Source organism: Lepisma saccharinum, chromosome 26, assembly GCF_977018435.1.
Source record: "Lepisma saccharinum chromosome 26, izLepSacc3.1, whole genome shotgun sequence".
In the NCBI taxonomy this organism is placed as follows: Eukaryota; Metazoa; Arthropoda; class Insecta; order Zygentoma; family Lepismatidae; genus Lepisma; species Lepisma saccharinum.
This window is the reverse complement of record NC_139254.1, coordinates 13,432,178-13,458,012: the sequence shown is the minus strand read 5'-3', so window position 1 is coordinate 13,458,012 and position 25,835 is coordinate 13,432,178. Positions and strand designations below refer to the sequence as shown.

General features: G+C 37.3%; 1 protein-coding gene across 1 annotated transcript; it reads right to left on the bottom strand.

Annotated features, from left to right (window-relative positions):
* Positions 1-890: 890 nt before the first annotated feature.
* On the bottom strand, positions 891-25,835 carry LOC145979831 (glutathione S-transferase Mu 3-like). Its single transcript, XM_083112857.1, has 5 exons — positions 25,690-25,835; positions 25,113-25,253; positions 7,439-7,621; positions 5,590-5,685; positions 891-1,534 (listed from the first exon to the last, which is right to left on the bottom strand). The coding sequence occupies exons 1-5, from the start codon at positions 25,723-25,725 to the stop codon at positions 1,334-1,336; spliced, it is 657 nt and encodes a 218-aa protein (XP_082968983.1). The 5' UTR covers positions 25,726-25,835; the 3' UTR covers positions 891-1,333.

The following is a 25,835-nucleotide window of genomic DNA, read 5'->3' as shown; positions in this document are numbered from 1 at the left end:
GCAATGAAGAGTTTCCAACTCGCTCCTGAGTTGGTAGGAAAAGGGAAGTACATTTCATTTGATCCCATCTGTACCATAAAAATCAGAACATCCCTACATTTTGTGATGAGCCTATTTCAACCGCATTGCACATTAGTGTCACCATCTTGAATGGAATACTGTTACCATATTCAGAAACTGTAGAACTTAAGCTTTACCCACGGTTAAAACCACTTTATTCATATGTAGAGAATTGCCAGAAAATTTGAAGTTGTCCAACTTCTGTTTTACTTCCATTGCATCAAATATATAGTGTTTTTCATGGCAGTGTCTTCCGCAAAGTGTTAAAATTAAAGTGTGTTCCAATCATGCTCAGTCCTTGCCTAGATTCTCCCCAGTAAGCACAAGCAGTTTCCCCTTCGCTTCTTATCAAGAACAGACCCTGTTTCCCTAAATTTGCTCATAACTTCTCGAACATTGTCTGTGTGGAACAGGAACATCCGGGAATTTAGCTGCCCGTCTTCAGACTTCCCTACAAGAATTTGTAATGACATAAGAGTCGTACATAAAAATGCATTGTTTTAAATTGTATGCATTACGTAGCATTATTAGACAACAGAAAAACACCAGTAATACGTAAACTAAAACAATCTAAAACACTTCACAAAAAAGTGTAAAAAAAAAGTGCAAACTGGACACCAGTTATGGGGGGGGGGGGGGGCACCAAGGTCAGCATACAACTGTGGGTCTAAATGCCAGCAGACGACCTCCCACTGTCCGGGGTTAGCTGTTGCTTCACGGATGAGAATTGTTGCGGTAAACCAGGTCAAATTCTTAGAATACAGGTATGCCAATGAATCTGATGAAAAAATCACCAGTTTAAAGGTACAGAATAAATGAAACCATTCTCATACGAACTTAGAAATATATATTCATCATTTTTCAATTACAAGAGTTTGGAAGAAGGAACCACTGATTAATCAGTCATGAACAAAATAGTTCTAGTATTTTGTAACTCCCTCAAAAGTAAAGCAAATGCAGAAGCTTAAAAAAGGAATAATGAATTTCCAATACAAAATACACTTGAATTCAGCATTTTTTTAAATAAAGAAAAATGCAACATTTCACAACAGCACATAGGAACAATATAAATGCACTTTCTTTAAAAGCAAAGCTACTTCTGGATAATATAGTGACGTATGAACATGCACCGATACTTTATTACAAATGCTGCTCATAAAACTTGAACTATTTAGCAACCTTTAGATAATGTGATTAACTGGAACATCAATTTTCTTTTTGAACAATCACTGGATCAAAACAAACATCTGCAGCATCAAATTTCCAGGAACATTTATTCGTTTCCAAATTTGGCCATTCTGTTGTTGAAAGGTCTCTTGATGAATTTGTCAGACTTAATGTACTCGGCAATCTTGTCCAGAGACTCAACCCTGCTGGTGAAGTCCTTGAGGTTCTGGTGCTTTTCCACGATCTCGGCATTCAGTACCTTGAACTGATCCAGCAAATCATACACCACGAAGTCTATGTATGTTATCTGAAAGTAAACGTGTATGCGTAAAGAATATATTGTTGTTCTTCCACATATTGTGGTTAGCTGTGAGTATGGCAAAGCCAAATGAGCAGCCCCAGAACAAGGCAGCAGTTTGGTCCATGCCAAGATGAACCTAATGATATCCCAGAAAAAAAAAAAAATCTGATCTATAATATTGTAGACAAAATTCAGACTATCCCAGATTTTTCTAGGACAAAAATCCAAAATTTTCCAGACCAAGTCAATCCATGTATTTCTAGATTTATGTAAAAAAGTTATGAAGGTTATGAGAGGGAACTTATTTGGAAAGATTAGGTTGTTTGAGTTGGATGTGATAGGTGGGAGTGGCAATGGAGGAGGGATAAGTAATCTCACGGAATAGTCAGGCTTGGGCAACCCCGCTAGAGCAGACCGTTAAAAAGTCACTATAGTTTAGCTTAAAACCCAGCTTTAGAATCCCATTTAACGAGATTTTTAGAATATTAACTTCAAAAGTTAAAAGTAATGCAAGAAACTGAACATAAATTGACTGCTGGATAGGGGTTTCAGAGGTGAGCTTTTACATATTACCAGACATTTATTAATTAATGATAAACTTTTTCCTTTTAACATAAAAATAATAGCATAAATAATACATATAGTAACATTTAGTAACATACATAGTAATCCTAATAACCAAACAACCAAAAAATTGCAACTAGTGGTAAATGCCAGTAGCCACTTCCTGCAATAGATTTCTACATGAAAAATAATTCAAAACATGACCTGTTTTCCTAGATTTAATATGCAATTTCTACTGTAACTAAAAGTAATAATCAGTGTGCAGTGGGATCATAAGTATTACCAAGCAAATTGTTCATCACCATGTTTACTCCCTTTGTTTTATGCAATGAGAGCTTCAAGAACAAACACAAAACAACAAACAATCTGCTTACAACCTCTGAACCAGTATATGATAAAATATAGTCCTTAAAAATATGTAGGATGATAAAAACCAACGATAAGAGCCACGGACAATTTGCTGAGCATTACTTATGGATCCCACTGAACCAAAGTCAAGTATATTTTATCCAAATTAAAATTAATCATTTCTCTTGTAGTCTACGGTTGTAACAAGCATAAGAAACACATTTATTTGGTTGTGACATTTCAGAACACATGTTCCCTTTACTTTGATTAAAGATACCATAAAACAATGGTTAATTTTTTAACAAGAAATATATCATAAAACACTATCCACTTCAAAAATTAGGCACTACATTGTTTGGTTCTACTTCCGCCTAGAAATAATTTCTTTCGCACTTTTTAACATTGTTAACTACAATTCCACATTGCAGAACATTTCTTTAGGTGTAATAATGAATTTCTAACGAAAATAATGTCTACTTTTTCAGTTTAAGAGTACTCACGGTTTTTTCCCTTTTCCGGTTCTGTAACACACAATGTGGCAATAGCGTACTCGTTCATCGTGGCAGTGTTTTGTAGATTTGGTGTGTGTATGCAGTGTTTCCATCCTTCTTCACCGAAAAATACCTAATTTCGTGGCCAGATTTGAAATTATGCTAATACCTCATTAGCCCCACAAACCATTTCCAGTAAGATTAGGTTAGGAAAGCATAGTTTGAATTTTCGAAAAATAAAAAAATCTTGCAAAAAGGCATGTTTGGAAACATTGCCAGGGGGTTACGTCATGAAACGCACGGATCATCCTTGATGTATAGAAGCAAATGGAAGCAAGAGGAATTGCATGTCGGAGATATATTTTTATAGAAAAAAAAAAGATTTCACGCTAAAAAGTATTACACGGTGAAAGAAAACACATTGAGGAACTTCAACAATGATGCAGAAAGTGATTTCCGAAAGTAGTTTCTTCTGTAAAAATGAAGAAATCCGTTTCCACTATACGGAAGTGTTGCCCATTGCTCAAAACTTCAGAAAATCAAGTCCTTGAGAAGATGCAAGTTAAACAATGCAGTGCCAAATGTATTGAAATGAACAACAGATTATTTTTTTAAATTTTTGGACCATTGTTTTAGGGTATGTTTCATCAAACTAAAAATAAATGTCTGATGAAGGGAGCATGTCTTCTCCTGAAATGTCACAACAAAAACAAGAGATATAACTCTACAATGCAAGCAATACATACATACAAGAAAAATTTAAAATGTCTGGCTTGGTCTTTTTTTCTCCGTTCGAAAACCTACTTTTTGTGCACCACTACAAAATGTTTTTTTTTCACAAACAGTACATTTCTCCAACTTTTCCAGGATTTCCAGACTGGTAGACATCCTGTACAAGCATTGTGAAATTAATCTCCCATAACCCCAAGAAATTGAGGCAGACTAGCAAGATGCCGAACTATTCATGCACAACATACCAGGAGCACACCACACATTTGAACATGCAATGTTATGACTCGCAAAATGAACACCCGTAAGGAAATTATCTTGAAAGTATGGAAAACTGGGCTCAACTAAGGAATAAACTTGGTTCTTTCGACATCCCATGCCAATGTCATTCTCCAGCATAACCCAAAATTCAGTTACTCGAACATCAGAGTTAATATAGGGCGAACAGGCACGTATCTAGAAATATGTTTCAGGGGGGGGTGTCTGAACCAAGTGTCTCAGGAATAATAATAAAGTTTAAATTAAAATATTTATATTAAATCAAATTATTGTAATTAGTAACTTACATTACAATACATAAATTATTATATTATTATTACACGAATACATAAAAAGACTATAAGAATAGATATAATCACATATTCATTACGTAGCTTACCTGTAGTTAAGATCGGAATAATTTATATAAAAACAAGTGCCCTGGCAATGAAACTAATGTCAAATAGATAAATAATTGAATATTTATCGAATAACAAAAATTATGTTACATGTAGTTGAAGAAAAGTAAGTTTCTGATTAATATTTTATGCATATTATTTTGAGTAGTAGTGTACATAAATCTTCTTTGTAATGTCATTCAAAGCCGTATGATCCCAATATAATCCTTGCCTTCTAAAAGTTCAGCGGAAATTAATATCCATGGATTATGCAACAAATGCTAATATTTTCATTACTTAATTTTAGTACTGGGTAAGTGTTTCGGTGGGTCCAGACCCCCACCTTAAGTTTGTCCTTCCCATCCTTTAAAGCCGTATGATCCCAATATAATCCTTGTCTTCAATAAGTGCAGAGGAATTTATACAACAAAGGTTAAATGAATATATTTTTCATTATTTAATTTTAGTACTAGATATGTCTTCCGGGGGATTCCAGACCTTGAGGGTGAAGCCAGAAGTTGGTTTTGGTATCAGTGGTAGAGCACTGGCATAGAAAGAGAAAAACCCAGTTCAATTCTTGGAAGAGCTTCAAATGTTCACATATTTTTTAGTGACAAAGAACATGTATCTCTGAAACTACTGAATTTATTTTCTTGAATTTGACATAACTGGAAAGACAAATTGAAGTTTTTATTGCTAGTTTGCGTAACGGCAAATTGCACCCATTGATATTCTGAGAGTTTTCTTTATTGTACAGTTTTGTTTTTTGCTGTTCCTCTTTGTGACAACACTGTCCACTGTAGGTCCTGTCCCAATTAGCCTATTAGAGCTTAAAGTGAAGTCAGAAAAAAGGTTTACCACACTGTTTGCCTCTTGTATCCCAATGCAGGATACTATCCCAGATGGGAACTTTTGCCTCATTCTCTTTAAAACAACATTATGCTCCTTCATTTCAGCCAGCTCTGTAGGCTCACTCATCCTTTCCCTCTGCCAGCCAGTGTCCATATTCACATTTGCTCTTCTTCCCTTGCCACTACTGTACTGAACAAATATAATGAAAAGTAAAATATCCACTGACCAGCACTCCCCTTTTTAACGTGTCCTTACAAGAATTGGCAACACTGATTTGAATTTCTTATTATTTAGTCCCTTTTCTGCCACTTTCGGCTAACTGCGACGATGATGATAGGACACTCAAGGCATGGATTTGAACATGCCCCCCCCCCCCCCCAATCATAAAACATATTCAATTAGATCAAAGGCAAATACTTACATTGTCGCCAGCAAACCACTTGTAGTCACCCAGGAAGTCTGACAGTTCCTTCAGCTGTCCACCCAACTTTTTAATCAAGTCTTCCTTCAAATCATCCTGAAATAAAAATAACCAAAATTTAATAATTCAGCCACTCTTTCTCTGTTCATGCCATAATTTATTTCTTGACATTAAATTTCAGGGAACATATTACCTAACGTATAAAGTTAAAAATTTTAGAAAGTTATTTAAGAGTAAAATTGTTGAGATCTGGCATAAAAAATGAATTTAGTGGAAACCTAATTTTAGTTTCCTGCATTATACATTCAATCTTGATGGTCCAACATAGCAAAATGTTATAAAATTTCCCTCAATTTTCCATTTTAAGTTTCTTGGTCTTGGTCCTCTGAGAAACATACTCTCTACCAGGTAGCAGGTACCACTCTACCAGGTAGCAGGGTCACAATGGTTGAGAACCACTGCTGAAGACATATTAGTTTGCTTAGATAATTTTTTCTTGTGCACGTCTTTGGTGCAAGTATCAGTCCATATATAGATCCAGCAGATTTGAGTTGTCACCGAAGATTTGCACAAACACAAAAACATGGGACTGTAGGTTAGAACTGGAAGTTGAAAAATTACAAATCTGTAAACAAACATTAAACAATATGAAGAATGTTTGATGATGTTACTGCATTGTCAATCATTGTGTTCTAAAGAGAAGATGAATGCTTCACATTGTGTGAATTTTCTTCACTTGCTTCAAATGTGAAGTCACGGATAACTTGATTGGTAACTTTCCATGGTGATAGTAATTATGTTTTATCGTTGTACACATTTCGATGATTTCTTGCATGTATGACGAAAATTTGTTCAAATAAGTGGCAATAGTGGGGCAGGGTTTGCGAGGAATTTCATGTGCTGCTGTCACATTTCGAGGATACATATTTTGTTTATTTGTGGTTTCTGCATGTTAGAATGACTTCACAGTACCTCAAAACATTGAAATCTGTTGGTTGAAAATAAACAAGGTGAAATTTTATAGGGGAGGGAGTTGGTGAGTATTATTAACCTTAGAAAGCTAACATGTATGAAAAGTTTTGTTAAAGCTAACGTATCTTAAAATTTACGAGGGGGTTACAAAAACTATGACAACCAATAGCTTTTATAAATTGAACTTTAATAAACATGACTTGTTAGAATTCACATTGACAAACATTTTGGTTACAAAAAACTGTTTTAAAGACCATCAGTGCAGTGCACACAGCATTTTCCCCGATGCTCTGCACAGATCGGCTTGTTGCAGCAGCAGCAGTACAATGACGTCATCCTCCTCCTTGCCGATGGCCAAATTCCGCAGAATGTGCATGGCTGGTTTTGTGGATTCATTTTTGATGCTTATAAATAATTTGAACTTTAATTCAATCAAAACATAACCCTCATTAAAAACTTCACAAACTACACACAATAATAAAAAAAAATTAAAAGTTTGCAAAAAAAGGTTTCCAGCAAAGATCCAGGCAGAGAAGCTAACGTGCCGTAAAATGTACGAGCGCATTCTGAAAACAACTATACCGGCAGCCGGTTGACACCCGAGACCCATAAACTGACACTAAAAGCAACATGATGAGCGGAAATGAGTGGACGAGTCCATTGCCCACTGACTAAGGGGTGTACGGTGAAATATGGTGATCTTGGATCGTAGGTTTTACGATACGTTAGCTCTCTAGGGTTAAAGAAAGAAAAAAAGTTAACATCACTCCAAATAATTTACATTAGTACCATGTATCAAATTAGGAAATACTAAAATGATGCATAGAGAGAAAACTAACCAACACCTTCAAAATTTTAATTAAGGCAAACTACTTACAAACTTTGGATTATATGATGCCTGGACATATCCCGTACGAATGTCTCCAATCTGGTTCTCAATGACATCAACACGGATCTTCTCTTGCTCTGTTTTCCCACACAAATCATGCTTTCTAGCAATATGACGAAGAATTGCATTGGTTTGTGTGATCTTCACATCCCCATCAATGTAATATGGCAGCTGAAACAAATTGTTGATTATAAACTTAAGAAATCAATATACATAGAACGAGCAATAAAATCCTAAAATATGTGAAAGAAGAAAAAACTGTAGCATCCACTTCTTGACTGGGACTTGAATTTAGAACCTACAGAAGAGGGATTGTGGGTAACAACTGTCTTCAATAGAAAGAGAAAACCCAATAAATTACAAAACATTTTCTTTGTTGAAAAAGATAGCTCATCTTCATCCTTAGAAATATAAGTTGAAAACCTCACTATACAGGGTGATTCCATGGTGTTTAATCAAATTGGGAGGATGGATGCAGACTGACCAGAAATGTATAAGCCAAAACAAGTTGCGGTCAAGCCCGTAGCCAGGCAGCGGCCAGGGGTGCTGAGCCCCCTTGACATTAGTAAAACCATTTTATGTAATTTTTTTGCAGTGGAGTGAAAATGTAGACAGCAGATATTTTTTTGCTCATTAACTTTCGTGAAGGATAAATTCACAGAGCATGAACAGCAGCTATTACATTCGTTTATCTTATTTATAAGAAGTCGTCTAAGTAGCAACAAGCATTTAGAACATTCTATAGGTTTTAGAAAGTTCTTCCATAGGGGTGGGGGTTCTTTATTTGTCCCTTCGTTGCCCCTGTTGCAAGCTCCAATTTATACAGAAATCTGAGACTGACTTCATTATTACAAATTCCCTCGTTAAATATGAGATATATCGCCCGAACGGATTTGTTCAAATTTACAGGAGAAACTACTTACTGAAATCAGTTTCTGTAGCATTGTTGAAGTTCTTCGAGGTATTTTCTTTCGCAGAAACTGAAAACTACGCCATAGAATGCTGCAGAACAAGAAATAATCACTTTATAGGTAAGGAACTTGCATTTTCTGTAAAGCGACAACAGTATGCCGCTGTTTTCATTATGTACCTACAGATGGGGCGAGCGTAGAAAGTCACGTGGTCTCACCAGTGTTTCCAAACGTGCCTTTTTTTTAAAGAGATTTTTTTTTAACTATGCTTACCTAACCTATTCTTGCCAGAAATGGTCCGTGGGGTTATCGTGAATGGTTTTTTGGGGCTATCCGTCAATGGTTTATGATGACATAATGAACACGAAAGTAGGTATTTTTCGGTTAAGAAGTTGAAACACTGCATACCTACTCCAAATCGACAAAACACAAGCACGACGGGCAATGATCCATGACTAGTGCACGCCATATTGTGTTACCCAAGCGGAACAAGGAAGACAAATAATGACTTAACATGAAAAGTTGACACTATTTTATGGAAAAAGGCATAACTTCACCTTAAAGAATCTTCCGCAATGCAGAATAGGTAAGTATCAATGCTAAAATTAATGAAATAAACGAGTGAGAGGTGTTCGGACGATATCACATAATTACCATTCCCTCCACATCTGCATCAAAGGTCAACAGTCCCCACGTTTTGGGAACGAAGGGGAGTTTTGTTTCGGCTGGGGAGTGGAATGTACGCTAGGCATTTATTTATTTATTTATTGAGAAAATTCCAGATACAGCACGTAGCCATTTTACACTGAAATCAGTAACAATGAAAATAACAAAAAATAACAAAAATAAAAATAGCACAATTAGACAAAATATTAATATAAATAAGTCAAGATAGCACAATTAAATATTATTTGGCAACATACCTTCTGATGGTTGACCGAAAGGCATATTCTGTGGAAAATACATCCGCACTTGATGGGAGGTCGTTATATTGAGTGGGAAGTCTGTGGAAGAGCGATCTTTTTTGAATTTCCAGTCTAGGCTTTTTTGTGTAAAATAGATTTGTGTTGCGTGTTGAGCGCATAGGCACTCAAAAGTGGAATTCCTGGAGGAGCGTGTTGCAACGGATTTTGCCATTGACAATTTTGTAAAGATACCTAAAATCGTTCAGTAAACGGCGCTGATAGGGAGTCTGTAGGTTTAGAAAGGCCAGGAGATGTGGTGTTGGAAAGTTGCGTAATGAGGGAACCCTGTAACGAACTATAGCCAGGAAAAAGTTAAGAACAGAATCAATTCTGGAGAGCTGAGTGGGACATGCCATGGACCAGACGGGAGAGCAGTATTCTATTATTGGGGAGATGAATGATTTGAAGTACAAGGTGAGGGCTGAGATGTCACTAATTTCGGTGAAACGATACAGTAAACCTAAGAGACGCATAGCCTTTTTTGTCGTGCCTGTAATATGTTCTTCAAATGTGAGTTTTTGGTCGAAAACAATGCCTAGGTCTTTATGAGTGGATACTGCTTTGATGTTATTGCCAAAGATGGAGTAAAATGACTTTAACAGGTTCTTTTTGAGAGAGATGGTGAGAGTAGTACATTTTTCAGGATTTAAAGTAAGTTTCCATGTCAGGCACCATGAAAAAAACGTTGTTATGTCATTCTGGAGAAGATGAGCATCGTTGGAAGTGGAGATTTCTCTGAAAATCTTACAGTCATCTGCGAAAAGAAGGTAATTACTAGAGGCGGCTGTGAGATGGTCGGTAAGGTCATCGACGAATAATATGAACAAGAGGGGTCCTAGAACACTGCCCTGTGGTACTCCAGAAAGGACGGGAAGAAAGTTAGAGTTCCTGGAAGGACTACACGTTGTTGGCGATCGCTAAGGTAATCTGTGAGCAAGTTAAGAAAGTTACCATGAATGTTGAATCTATTGCATAATTTATGAATCAAAAGACGATGACTGACAGTATCGAAAGCTTTGGCTAGATCAAAATATATAACGTCCAGTTGTGAATTGTTTGAAATACATTTCATAGCATGTGATAGAAAAACGGACAGGTTCGTAAGACAGGAACTACCAGAAAGAAAACCATGTTGATTTGAGCTAAGGTACGGAGAAACAAATTTATATAGCCTGTCTTTGATGATTTTTTCACAAATGATGGACAGAGGAGAGAGTAACGAGATTGGCCTATAGGAAGAAGCAAGGTTTTTGTTGCCATTTTTGTGAATGGGAGTGATGTTAGCTTGCTTCCAAGCGTGAGGAAAGACGCCCTCCGAGAAACATCTATTCAGAAGAATGCAGAGGGGATAAGAAAGGGATTCCCCAGTTTTCGTCAGGAACATGGTGGTAATATTGTCCGGCGTTAGGGCACGGTGAGCTGGGAGAGACGACAATATACTTTTTACTTCATCGGTTGTAGTGGCAAGCTTTGTTAGAGAGGAAGAACAGACTGATCTTACGTTTGGCAACGTTGCAAGGGGGGCAGGCGGACAGAAGTTACTGTGGAAATAAGCATTTAAGAGTTCAGCCCTTCGGTCACCTTTCGCACTTTCACTATTGTGTGTAATTTCAAGAGGAATTCTGCTGTTGTTTCTTCGAGTTTATTAGACTGAAGAAGTTCTTTGGATTTTTTTGGATTGTTGCATTGATACTGTTTATGTATTCTTTGTATTTGTTTCGGAGTAGGTACTTTGAGTGCCTTCGAAGAACAGCGAAAGTATTGTAAGTGTGCTCACTCGGGAAGTCCTTCCAAACTTGCCAGGCTCGATTCTTGTTAGCCAGTACAGCGCGCACTTCGGAGTCGAACCAACTTGGAAATCGGCGAGATGCTATTCTTTCCGAAGGGACAAGGTCATTCACCGTTGCATGAATGGCAGCTGTAAATAGCTCACCTGCGTCGTCGACTGTCCCATCTTCCAAAAGCCCCCGAAACCCACCCCCTAGGCAAAACTAGCCCTCTCTCCGGAGAACGGTAAACAATGAAGAGTTGCCAGAAGCAATGAAGTTAAGGTAAGAAAGAAAATTACCAACCGTTGGAAAAAATTATTCTGTATTCCATAATCTTATTCATTTATGACAAGAGTAGAGCAATAAATAACGCAATTTCCAACGAGGAAAGAAAATGTCAGTAACTGAAAAAGTACAGACTCTTGCATGATTTTTTTATATTTATCATCGCTTTTTGCAACTTTTCGGTAATCTCGACGATGAGGATGAGTGATGATGTATAATGAAATTGATGGAGGGGCACTCACAAAGAACACACATACCCATGCCGGGATTCGAACCCAGGAGCCCTGGCTTTGTAATCCAGTATGCTAGCCACGGAAGTCTGCTATAAATTCTTGTTACACGCAAAATTATCATGTAGCTACATGCGTTGTATTTTTTCTGAATTTAGTGAAAAGTACATTTGGATTACAATGATGTGGAGTACATCATGTAGATTTAAATACATGTTTTGATTAGCACGTTTGAAAAAAAATCCTGATAATGTGACAAAGTTCTCTAATTTCTTTTCAAGGTGGATGTTAAATAAATTAAAAACTAGTCATCTAAACTCACCAAGAGTCGCTACAGGAACCTGTAAACTACAAATTTCTTAAAATTTGGCAAAATTGTCTGGCAACCCCGAAGCAATAAAACGACTTCGTTTTCCATGGAAAAGTGAAGTGAAGCTTTTTTGGTAGTTGTGCATTTGTCGCGATGAACAGTAAGGAGAAATTGTTGGTGCGAAGTTTTTCTACCAGCAGTCTGGAAGTCAGGATGAAAAAATAAACAAAAAAATCTAGTCCGAATTTGAATCTAGAACAAGTGTCAAAGAAGGGAGGTCGTGAGTTCACTCGCAAATTTCGCGTTGAAGGACAGAAAGATGAATTTCAGTTACAAGCATGTCTGAAGATTTCTGGTAAGTTTGAAGTTTTTACTTTAGAGTTCTGGTAAAGCAGATATCACCTTTCCAGTGAGATATTTATTTTGGCGCCGTATTTCATATATCAATTAGTCATGTTTGACAGGAGACATTTTCTGTGTAACTTTTTACTAGAAATTTTCACGATCAATTCACGTAAATATTCGTCATTGTGCTTATCAAGTTGTGTAAAAATTTATATCCCTTCTTCGGAATTTTCCCTCTGTTAAACGACTAAATCTCTTAGAATTATATTTCTTCTTCCATCTTCTTCGCATTACTGTTAAATAATTATTAATTTAAAACGTGTAAAACATGATATTCGGTAAACACGAACATATAAATTTCTTATCACGTTTGCTGTTATACGAAATTCATCATTTAAACTCGCATTACTAGTAGAGCAAATTTGTGCCGGCCCCCCGTGGTGGAGTGGTTAGCACATCACGCTACGACGCCAGGGATCCCATGTTCGAATCCCGGCCTGGGCATGGATTTTGTGAGTGTCCATTCATCAATTTCATCATATCACTCATCCCCATCTTCGCAAATTAGCCAAATGTGGCACAAAAGGCGAAGTAAAATAAACAGGGTGGCTACAAACAAGCAGAAATGAAATTCCCTGACTTTTCCAGGTTTTCCAGGACAAAATTTACATTTTTCCCTGACAATTACAAACTAAACTAAATCGATGTTCTTGCAAATGGATATAATAAACTCATACAGATCCACGTATCGATTTGCTAAGTACCAATATTATCTTCTATTAAATTGACTTCATTTCTCTAATCTCTATGATTTGAATTCAAACTGCAAAATAGTGAATTTGGAAAATTATTTCAATTCACAAGCTAAGGAAGGATTATGGAATTTTGTCATACACAGTAAGTTTAAAATAAAATACTTGATTATTTTTAAAGTTACAACTAAATGAGATAAGAGTGAAGAGTGATTGATTAAGACTGTATATCATGGAAAGGCCTTTTCCGAATTCGCCTTTCTTCTGCCGATAGAGCGCGCACAGGGTTTACACCACCAGATGTTTTGTCCAGGAGCGCTTCGCGAGGCCCTCAAGAACACGCCTCCTCCGGTACGCGGGCAGTTAGTGATTGACAGGTCGTAAAACCCTTGTCAATTCTTTCCTCAGACATGTCCTAGGTTTTGCTGTTCGGGTCGATTGGCATCTTCATTGCCAAAAGCTGATCTTACCATTTCGTGTCAAAAGTCCAGACGATAATATAGAGTCCTGCAGCAACAATATGTGGCTTGTAACGTACATAATTGTGAGAGCTTCTCTTCAACGAATAAGGAGTCCCAGTATTCTACTATTTGACCTCCGGGGCGAGGTAGTTAGCACAGCGCGCTACGACAGTAGGGGTCCCGGGTTCGAATCACGAGTAAGACATGGATGTTTATGTTCTGAATGTGAATGTTAAAAAATATGGAACTGAGTAAATACTGATATATGAGAAAAGCAGATAAAATATGACATCGGACTGCCACGTAGTAAACCCAGGTTTCGATTCTCAGTGTGAATGATTTCAAGCGGAAAATTTTCCAACATTATCCTTGCATAAAACCGACTCTGTGAATGTATTTGATCTATTTTTATAAAACTTTCACTGATACGCAATATATGCGCTAATTTAATCAAACTTGCATATTTTAATTAATATTAGGTATAAAGCAAAATATGGCCATTTAATACCATGTGGTCCAAAAAGATATTAATTGAGAAAATGGTCAACTTTTTCTATTTATATAGCCTATATTTTTGTTGTTGTAACCCCTATGCAAGGGTAGTATTTTCCTTTATATGACTTCGTTTAAAAATTGCGGCCCTGTTTGACTTATGATTTGCGGCATTTGTAGACAGTTGCGGTAATTATGATAACTCATCTAAGAAAAATGATAGCTTGGGTAAAAAACATTGTTTTCAGTACATTTCAAGCTACATTGTATGTTTCGCGTATTTTTTCAACATATTGATTTTGACCAAAATTCAAAGTTTAGGATATTTTTATTAGGGAAGTTATGTAATATCAGAGTATTTCGGCTGAATTACTGTTATAGCTCTTTGATCGTTTCTTGATTCTCTTTTTCAAAATTTTGAGCCCAGATGTCTCCGATCGGGGAGCTAAAAAACTTGATATTTACAGCGTAAAGATTACTCTATGACTGGTACCTGTGAAACAAAAAAATCCAGATTGATATTTCATGGATAACAAACCTACAACAGGAGAGAGATTGGTCAAAAACAGGCATTTTACATTATTATTTACAAAGAAATGTTTGCTTTTTAATAATCATGTAATTAGAGTTATTGTGTTTATTAATTACATCCTGCGAATGGCGTAATTTGTCCGTTAGTACTGTTACGAATTAAATTTTCCTTTTTCTTTATCCCATTAGTTATGAAGAACTTCATCCCGGCTCGACAAATGTCACAAGGTCTTCAAACTAGAAAATAGACTGCTTTATGCCAAATTTAAGTCAGATTACGTGTCAGTAAGCAGTTTTTTTACCTGTCTAGACCCCTACTTCAACTCCGACATTTGTCCGAACGGGAAGTTTACCGATTCTGGCCTATGTTAACTTATTCTTTATAGAATTACAACAAAATTGGTTGCTTTGTTATTTTATTGTAATTATGAAAAATCCAATTATGTATAAAAAGATGTTTTGTTACTATAATTAACTACTTGTATTTGAAAGAAATTGGTAAAGCCACCCACCTGCATTATGCAATGTGTTTTGAAGGTGTATTGGTGGGCGGGTGGTGGTGGCTCTTTGCATATTCACAGTCTCGCTTATTTATAGACGCGATGCAAATCGTCTCTATGCTCCCACGTAGTTATATAGTACAGTCCCTTGTACGTAGATGCAGCCCATGCAGTGGGAGAATCCACTTTCCTCACCCTCTCCTCCGGGAATCGAACGGCAGTCAACCTCTCCTATCGACTGTCTTTATCCTCCCAAAAATAATTTCCGAAATAAATTATGACCGATTTTGAATAAGGTGCAACACAAACAACATTGGAGATATTGAATCGGTAGAGAAAACCCGATTTGTAGGTTGTAAACTTATATTGGCTCCCGAACGTTCGTGTATATAAACACAACCCCCACCCACCACCCCCAAATTTTTATAATTCTCGGCATTGAATTAATAATGGAGGTTAGTATATTGAATCTTTAACCCGAAATTCATTATAAAATTTTAAAATGAATTCTTAATGATTTATTGATTTGGTGTTTTAAGTCCACTTTATGCACAGTAAGGCTAATCGGGACTGGGCCAGGCATGGAACCCGGGATCCCTTGATTACAAGGCGACGACGCTACCACTGCGCCATCGAGGATGCTCAATTTTTAATGGGGATGTAATTCAAATTATTAATATTACAAATGCCTCCCCGCTATTTATTCCATCCTGTTTAATGATTACAAAAGATTGTTGTTTCAATTAAGCATGTAGAAGGATTCGAACAGGTGTACCAGCCAGATTAAATCGGCGTTATCTTCCAACGTTTTGAGCACATACATAGCAACATCATCTCATCCCTGAAGATGAGAGCAATGTATACGATGGAAGCTAACGTCGATTGACGTCGCCAGGAAAGCTACAACTCCTATGTAGAAGGGTGGAAATACAAACGAGTTGGATGAGATAGTTGAGGAAATTAATGAATGATAAGTCTGATGAGATGGAGGCCAATATATATATATATATATATATACATAAGAAGATAAAGTGCCTACTGGCAAGAGCTAAATATAATAAGATATTAGATGGAAAATACAAAAATTGATTTAGTAATAATTAGAGGTTATTGTAAGCGTAAAACATTGATGAATGAAAAATATGTTTTGATATGTTTAATAAGTTATGATTAGGGTGCGGATTTATAGGCAATTTTTTCTATCTATCTATCCATCTATCAATCAATCAATCATATGTTTTGTCACTGCTTTTTACCTACTAACTATTCATACTGTGCTTCAAAAGCTGCTTACTTTTAGGGATATTTGATATTGAAGCAACACGCGACAAGCGACACGTGTCTCTTGGTAACTGGCTCTCAGTAATAAACACAATCAACCATTCAGCTTGTGTTGTCTGTTGCTTGTGTGTCCCTAGGACTGAGTTATTTTTCATACCATCCATCTTATCGCCCTTGTCTGTTGTTCGCGCATGCACAGTGAATATTTTGCTTTAGACGGCGTGAAATATCCATGTCGCTTGATTGAACGCAGGTTTGTGTGACATGTTATCCTACAGCTGTGTGAAACGTGACAGGAACTGTTAATTTAAAGGAATGCCTTTCTCATTGTACATTGCATGAAATGAAACTGTGTATTTTCAGAATGTTGAAATTACTAAAGGACAGGGGTTCGAGGGTGAGAGCTTGAGTATAAATTCCACTTAAGTAGGGGTAGTTAAAGTGTTTGTTTAATCGGGTTGGCCTGGATCTCAGGATACCAAGAATAAAATGTTGAGGATTGCCTGCACTGCCCTAAGTCCTAGCTTGGCTACCTTAGTAATATTAGACGAACATTGATTGGATTGTTCTCTAGACGAACCAGTATCTTTTTATCTTCGTATATTAAAAACAAATTCAAATTTCCTGCCGATCGGAAGTATTCTGGTGGGAAATAAATATTTACAGTCTAACTTATAAACAGTGGGTGGATTTTCTTTACACCTACCATGAGATGGGTTGATACCCCGACTACTGGAGAGGGATAGAGGAGTTTCTAGGAACGCAAACCATTTCCGAAAATAAAATGGTCGCTACGCTGCGCCGCTGTTATTGTTGTTAGTTTTATGACAGTTTTGCCATTCGCCAGCTTTACTGATCTTCAAATTTAACAAGTATTATTTATATATTTTATTCAATTTCTGTTATTTAGCGTCATTTTTTAGCCAACTTTGGCTAATCGCGATGATGATGATGAAGGGACGCCACCAAGGTCTAGTATATTATTGTTGTTTTATTTAATGAGTTTTAATTGTTTCATCATTTCACAATTTGTAATATGTAAATATCATAAACCATTGCATAAGAAGAAAGTATCGAAAGACACGCATAAAATGTCGGTTCTTAGTAGTGCGGGGGAAAGGGAGGCACCAAACGACAATCCTGCCCAGCGACTGATCTATGGGGCTGGTTTCAACTCGTGAACCTCGTAGAACGGAATTCGCCTGATTATGTGAAATGACGGCGCACAGGTTCACAGTTGACACTTACGATTCATCTTTATGATTGTAATTTCGATTATGATAATCTGTAAATAATGAAGTAGATAAATAACGTTCAGGTATGTAGTGAAACAGCAGTATTTGTTGGTGTTTACCATAAATGTGGAAGAACTGCGCAATTAACATAAAATTTCTTGCCCGATCATTTAGCCATACCATAGAGGTGTACCATTAAAATTCCTTTGAATTATTATTACTTTTCAAACAATGTATTTATATTTATTTATTTTGTCTTCTTTTACATGGCGAAGTTAAGGCTGTGGAGCCTTTTCTTCCACTTGACCATGTTTACAAAAAAAATGAATGTGAAATAATTAAAATATTGAAAGAGAAAGAAAGAAAAAAATATAAAATCAAAAGCTGCTTACTTTTAGGGATATTTGTTATCGAAGCAACACGCGACAAGCGACACGTGTCTCTTGGTAACTGGCTCTCAGTAATAAATGCAATCAACCATTCAGCTTGTGTTGTCTGTTGCTTGTGTGTCCCTAGGACTGAGTTCTTTTCCATACCGTCCATCGTGTCGCCCTGGCCTGTTGTTCGCGCATGCACAGTGAATATTTTGCTTCAGACGGCGTGAAATATCCGTGTCGCTTGAGGATTTCACCAATTGAACGCAGGCTTGTGTGACATGTTATTCTACAGCTGTGTGAAACGTAGCTGTTGACTGGATTGTTCTCTAGACGTATGTGTCCCATGTCACTTCGGTCTGCAGCTACATTGAGAAACGTTGCTGTTGACTGGCTCGTTCCCAAGCGACACGGAACATTCACATCAAGCAACAAGAGCCTATTCAGTTTAAAGCAAAACATGAACGAACAACAAACAGAGTCGACATGATACACGATATTGAGAGAAAGTCCCAGTCCGAGCGACATGCGACACGAGAAGCTTATTTCAGTCATGAACAAGCTATGAAGATGTAATTGAATTCATTGTCACTCGCCCTCTTAGGGAGAACTCACACCGAAGCGACACGCAACATATGTCGCTTGGGAACGAGCCAATCAGCAGCAACGTTTCACACCGTAGCGACATGGCAGGCCGCACATGCCTACGCTCGATTGGCGAAATTCTCAAGCGACACGTGTCGCCGGTCACTTGTCGTTCCGGTGTGTTTTCTCCCTCCATCACGATTAATGTATTCACATAATATCCAAAGTAAAATATTAATGAAACTAGAATTAAAAAAATTGCAAGATGTAGGTTCCATTATTATAACATAACATTATATATAGTATAATTGAATGTGCAGTGAATTATTTTTAAAATTTAAATATCTACCTTCAGCATAGTTGTCTTACCTCTTTATGAAATATATCGGTGTTCTCTAAATGTGAATGTATTTCCCAAGCGTGTTCTTTGTATAGACACAAATTGTATTTTTAAAATGCGTTGAAGTTAATGTGACTATAATTGAAATTATATTCAGAGATCGAGACGAAAACGAGAGAGCGTTTACATAACCCGGGACAAGAACAAGATTTACAGTTTGAAAGAGGACCAGACTGACTGACTTCCTCTCGCTGTAATTTCTGTAGGGTCTCCCAAGGCATGTATCTAGAAATACACCGAACCAAGTGTGTCAGGAAAAATAATAATATGATGTTTAAGTTAAAATTATATTATTATCACATAAATAGGTAAAAAGATCGAATAACAGCACGTATTCATTATCTAGCTTACCTGTAGTTAAGATCGGCATAATTTGCATAAAAACAAGTGCCGTGGCAAAGAAATTCATTTCAAATTGATGAGGAATTGAATATTTATTGAATAAAAGAGAATGTTAGAGATCCGGTTAGCGAAAAGTAAAGTTCCTGATTAATATTTTATGCATATTGTTATAAATAGTAGCGTGCAAGCATAAATCTTTGGTACTGTCCTTCTAATCCTTCTAAGCCCCCTAATTCCAATCTTTATTCCAATAAGTTCAAAGAGTGGGCCTCCTCGATGGCGCAGTGGTATCGTCGTTGCCTTGTAATCAAGGGGTCCTGGGTTGGATACCCGGTGGAGGCAAGTAGTGGTTTGGATCTCACCTTAAACTGTAAGTCCAGTCCCGATTAGACTTTCTGTGCAAAAAGTGGACTTAAAAACAACAAATCAATCAATCAGTTCAAAGAAATTTATAACCATCGATTATGTAATAAATGAATGCTACACAAGTATATTTTCATTATTTAATTTTTGCACTTGGTAAGTCTTTCTTGGGGAGGGCTCCGGACCCCTCCCCAAATAAGTCCTTGAGTTTCCATGGAATTAGTAGTAATTATCTCGACTTGTATTCAAGGGGTCTCACGTTCGATCCCCGGTAGAACTACACAGTGGTCTGGATCCCACTTTATCCTGTAGGCCCAGTCCCGATTACCCTATTTGAGCATGTAATTGACTTAAAACAAATTTAATTTTGCTATAATTTATGTAAGATTCAATTGGGACAGTCTCTGTATTAATGTATTTATACTTTTGGAAAATAGTAATAAGACAAATGAAAACACAATGAAACAACAGCCGGATGACGGAAGTCAACTTTGGATTTTCCGAAATGGTCGTAGCATGGTCAAAAGCCGCCCCCAAGGGAAAAGACAATGCCAAGGGTAGAAGAAGAAGTAATCCAAGCCACGCCCACAGTAGTAAAACCTGGTCAGAGTCATCTATCGGCAGACGGCTGAACTTGTAGGATTTGAAAATAACCTCGCCAGCCGATGGCCAGCCTCGCCACGGCTCGAATAAAGCCATTCTCAAAGGTGTTTGAAAATGCATATCAATGTTTGCAATGGCGTATTGTCACAATGGGCCTCTCAATTTGAAAAACAAAAAAATCAGTTTACTCAGGAAGGGTGCAAGAAAGCCTTGCAAGGTTTAATTTTTACAGTAACTTAGAATCGGGCTCTATACGCCGATACAAAAACTGAGATATTTGACAGCTAATATCTATTAAAATATGGAAGTGATAAAAAAATTTCGATAATCACTGTTAAGATTCATCCTTTCTGATCAATTCACCACAAAGCTCATTCAAATGCCTCAAATAGTTTTCGAGTAAAAGTGTTCTGAATGAAGGTCTGTTTTTCCGCTGCCCATGATATGGCCTCTTAAGAAATACAATTTGTAATTTATCAGTCTCCTTATACATTCTCGGTAATATATGTTGATATTTCCACTGAGGTTTGGAACCCTCTGCTTGCAAGAACCATGAGTGCGGACTCATTTTTCAATGCTTCTTCTCTGTAAAGCAAACAACTTAACTCTTGCATATAAGTGAAACAAAAGAAAGTGTCATATGTCCTTACATTATCGATGGGATTTCTGCTTCAGTACAGTATATCCAAGTGAAGTGCTGTGAAACTGACAACATGCAGTTATACCATTAATGCTGACGAAAAGGGTATGTAAGTATTAGAAATTTAACGCAAGGAATTTATAGAATTGCATTGTATAGGTACTTGATTTAGCTAACCAACACATTAAAACAGGAACACTCTAATAATAAAAGCTTCTGAAAGTTCATATACGAGGGGCATCCTGAAAAAAAAGCTCCAAAGGTGCATGTACGCAGCAGCACTACTGGCCGGAGACCGACATGCACATGCGGGCAGGAAGAAGTGTCATTTATCTGTAATATGGTACAGTCACAATGCAGCCGGTTTAGGAAAGTTCTAGGTTAAAGATTGCAGCTGTCATACAGTCTCAAACCGACTGCGATGTAGTCTACATTGCACGCTCAGAATTTGGCACAGAACCACCAGCAATCGTGTCAGGTGTGCAGACCGGACGTCGTGAGTGATAGTATGGTCAGACGATGGTGCAGACAATTCACAGAAGGCCAATCGAATGTGCACAACCTCATACAGCTGAGTACACACGGGCCCTTTGCATCACTTCAGGTGAGAGATCTTAGATCACTCCCTGTACAGCCCTGGCCTTGAATGTACCGACTTTCATCTCTTTGCTTAACTGAAGAGGTTTCTGGCAGGGCAAGGATTTGACAGCTACTTGTACACTGCGGTAGAGATAGTTCCAGTCTTTGCTGTCTGACACATATACCATGGGCATACAAAATTTAGTGCCATGCTAAGACACATGCCAGAACAATGGTGGTGATTATGCCGAAAATTAGTTTAGGACTCACTTTTACTAATGCAATAAATTACAACTGATATTCTTGTTTTATTTATGCCTAATCGGAAGGGACCTTGATATTTTGTTATTTTTTTTTTTCAAATTGGTGTATTTTCTTACTTTTTATTTTTTACTATACTGTGTTATTTTTCCCAAAATTCATATTTTCATTTTAGCGCATTTTCTGGCAAATATCTGAAATTATACATTCATGGTGTTTTTAAAGTACTGTTTCAAATTGTAAGCCACATGGCTTACGCCTCTTCGCGAGAGTTTGATATCTTGAAAGTTATTTTGGGAAAGTTATTTTCCATACCCCTTTATTAATTTTAAGGTAAGGATTTTAGATAATGGAATTTTGGTGTGGAGTTAGGGCCCCACACTTTCTTGATCACGGCTGAAGGTGGAGGTGATGTGATCAGCACCACACTCCTGGCTACCTTTATCCCTCAAAGTTTCCTTAAGGTACCAGCTTCATATGATGCTGGGTGGGCGCCGGAGCAGTTTGAATAGGTGGAAAACATCCCGGTTCTCCCCGCAGGGGATCGAACCTGGGTCTCTCACATAGTAGTCAGATGCCCTAACGACTGAGTTCCATTATTACTCGCTCGACAAATGCCGATGGTGCGCACTTAGCTTGGTAATTCAAAACATATCTCGTGCGACAAATACGAAGACGTGGCTCCCATGTGACGGTAGATATGCACTCGATCTCCTGTTAGAACCCTGCCACTTTGCTCTGTGATGCAAATGGTTTTGATAGAAGTTGAAAAAATCGCTGGAAATAAATGATTTAATGTGGCTGTCGGAATTATTCCACATACGTATAACTATAGTTTACTCTTGAGTAAAAGGTTGGAAACTTGCATGTTCTATGTACACAAACATGGCCTAGAAAAGACAAGGATGTTGGATTTCATGGAATTTTTCGTTGTTTTAGGACATTTCTGAAAACGCCAACAATTCGCATTTTTTGCCAAATTCGCATTATTTAGATATTTCGAATGGGCGAAAAATGTGTCCAGACATCACTGCACATTCCTAAACATAATTTCGCAGCAATTACCATTTTTCATGGTTTTGGCGTTTGCGAAAAATCAATGTACCTACTAATTGGAAATTACTTTCTGGCCACCCCTCGTATAAATCAGTAGATGGAAAGTGAAAATTTAGCAGGGCTGGCAGAGAAAAGTCAATTCTTGAAGGAAGTGATTTTCTTTTATGACAATGATTCGAGTAAATATGATATTAAAATATTTACGTATTTATTATTAGTATTTTATTTCATAATATTGGACATTAACTTCCCTCAGTGAGAGATTTAAGACCATCTCTCACGAGATTAAACAGACAGGACAGAGAGTGGCGTTAATTTCATTGCAATACTAGTGTTGCAGTAAATTTGAGGTTCGGATCATGCACTTGCCAATTTTTATTACGTTCACCAATTCAGATTTACGTTTCACTTTTTCGTGATAGTATTCAATATATATCCCGTTTGGTTGGATTCTTCTTGATATCTAAGAATATTGCAATGTCATTGTAAACGTATGTTAACTTGTGCGAAACCAGTAATACGTAAGGATGATAAAAGAAAGCCTTCGTAAGGACTGCTATATTCAATAAGGTGAAGTGAGCCAGAAGAGTAATAAAATTCCAGCAGCATATTTGCAGTCTAAAGCTCTTCTTGTTTATGCATGCGATTTTTGTTCGATGTTGCAGTCCATGCAATTTCTGTCTCATGTTGTAGTGAGATACTTTGTCGGGTGGCGATATTCGACAAAAATCGTATGTATCAATGGAACATATTTGTTTCCATCTTCCTTTAGTTTGGCCAACAAAATGCCTTACTATGACGTCCGACAACTATCGGAGGGCGCCACCCGCTCTTATCCCCTCCATCTGTTGACAAGTTCCCTTACTACTCCTATACGGACAAGAAAAAAATGATAATTCAATGCATTTTCCACATAATATTTAGAGGCTTAACCTTTACTCCTCCGATGATACTAACCACAGGGTATCATCAGAGTAAGGTCGTACTGGCCCGATGATACTATATAGTATCATGGTGCTGATTACGAAATGAATGTGCTTTTTGGACCTTCATACTCTTATGTTTGGGTGGAAACTCTTGACAGGTCTGGAGCAAACCTGGGATTGATATTGATCACCAACCTACCTCCCCCCCCCTCTCACCAACATATCCATGCCACATTTCCGAACAGAGTTTCACTTTTTGGCTCATTATTCAACTTGTATGGCACCCAGGAACATGAAACATGTTTCAATCTCTTTGGAAATGTCCATTCTTTGAAGAGAATACTAAGGTTTGCGCCTTCTCCCCAAAATAGCGGCAGAAGAGGAGGTAAACTCCGGATTTTTTTTTCATTAAAATTCGGTGGTCGCGCCCCCAAATCTCCCTTCCTCAGTTCGGTCTTCTGAATTGTACACGGTTGCATGCTATGATGTTCTAGCTGCAAACCAAAACTTATCCGAAGTAGATTGCTCCCATAGTAGCTGAGTTATAACAATTTCCCTCCAAACATGCAAATTACCTATTTTTCGCAACAAAAAAAAAAAATAATAAAAAAAATCACATTTTGGCATATTATTTAACTTGTATGGCACAAAGAACATGAAACATGTTTCATTCTCTTGAGAAATGTCCATTCTTTGATAAGAATACTAAAGATCTCGCCTTCTTCCCAAATCGGGGGAGAAGAGGGGGCAAACTCCAGATTCTTGTTTTTTTTTATTGAAATTCGGTAGTCACTCCCCCAAACCCCATTTCCTCGGTTCGGCGTTCTGAATTGTACACGGTTGCATGCTCTGATGTTTTAACTGCAAAACAAAACTTATCCGAAGTAGATTGCTCCCATAGTGCCCAAGTTATAACAATTTTCCTCCAAAAATGCAAATTACCTATTTTTCGTAAAAACCAGTTTCACATTTTGGCTTATTATTCAACTTGTATTGCACCCAAGAACGTGAAACATGTTTCAATCTGTTGAGAAATGTCCATATTTGAAAAGAATGTAGCAAACTCCAGATTTTTGTTTTTTCCATTGAAATTCGGGGGTCGCACCCCCCCCCCCCCCAAACCTCCCTTCCTCGGTTCGGCGTTCTGAATTGTACACGGTTGCAGGCTATGATGTTTTATCTGCAAAACAAAAAGTTATCCGAAGTAGATTGCTCCCATAGTGCCCAAGTTATAACAATTTTCGTCAAAAGAGTGTTCGAAGTCAATGAAGACGAAATTCCCTGACTTTTTTTGACACCTCAAATTCCCTGACTTTTCCCGGTTTTCCAGGTCTGGCGCCACCCTGAATAAAGCAAATCAATAGAGCAAATTTGTGAGCTATCGCCCCTCCACTTTGGATCACCACGAGCCGCCAGTGCTGTAGTGAAGTGCTCATATGTATCAAGATTTATATAGGCCTACTTACATTTGGGAAACTCAATCCTAGGTTGAATTTCTCATTAAACCAACATGATTTGTCATAATCTGGGGCTGGACCACACACATACTTCTTATCTTCAAATTCTGTACCCGTGTAGGTCAACAGGAGACGTATTGGCTGACCAAGCTAAAATAAACAAAAAAAATCATGCTATATTGCATCATATAAACAAAACTTGGCAGGAGTTATACAACAAATTAATAATAATTATTGCTAAGAGTGAAGTTCGGAATTTTCTTTGTATCTAGTTAATACTGCGCCTATTGTCAAAGTGAACTACTACCATCAGACCACACCTACAAATAGCCAGTACACATTCTTTTACACAGCAATTACGAAGTGCATTCCCATGTAAATGTTGCAAGTTATCCCATGAAACATACCAATGGCGCAAACTCAAGCATTTAGCACTAAAAATATTGTGGATGACCCAGGCCCTTACGTAAAATGCATAATTTGCACGTGTTCGTAACCTCTTTCACGTTTCAATGATTTCAACTACTTTTAGGAACAATAAAATTTCACTTCATGTGATCAACGAATAAATATGTATTATACTAACCCCACGGATATCCCAGTATGCCAAAGTAGGAGCCATCCTTTCTGAAATATATTTCAAAATCAAATAGACAATTAACAGAGTAACTTCAGCGGCGTCTGGTTTCGGCTTGCGAGTGTGTGACAGTAACCCACAGAATACTTTTTGCC

Excerpts from the sequence above, each read along its gene's own strand:
- LOC145979831 (XM_083112857.1), bottom strand. The coding sequence starts at position 25,725 with ATGGCTCCTACTTTGGCATACTGGGATATCCGTGGG. Across the intron at positions 7,622-25,112 it reads TAGGATTGAGTTTCCCAAAT|CTGCCATATTACATTGATGG; the intron begins GTAAGTAGGCCT and ends AATTTGTTTCAG. Across the intron at positions 1,535-5,589 it reads AGTGGTTTGCTGGCGACAAT|ATAACATACATAGACTTCGT; the intron begins GTAAGTATTTGC and ends GTTTACTTTCAG.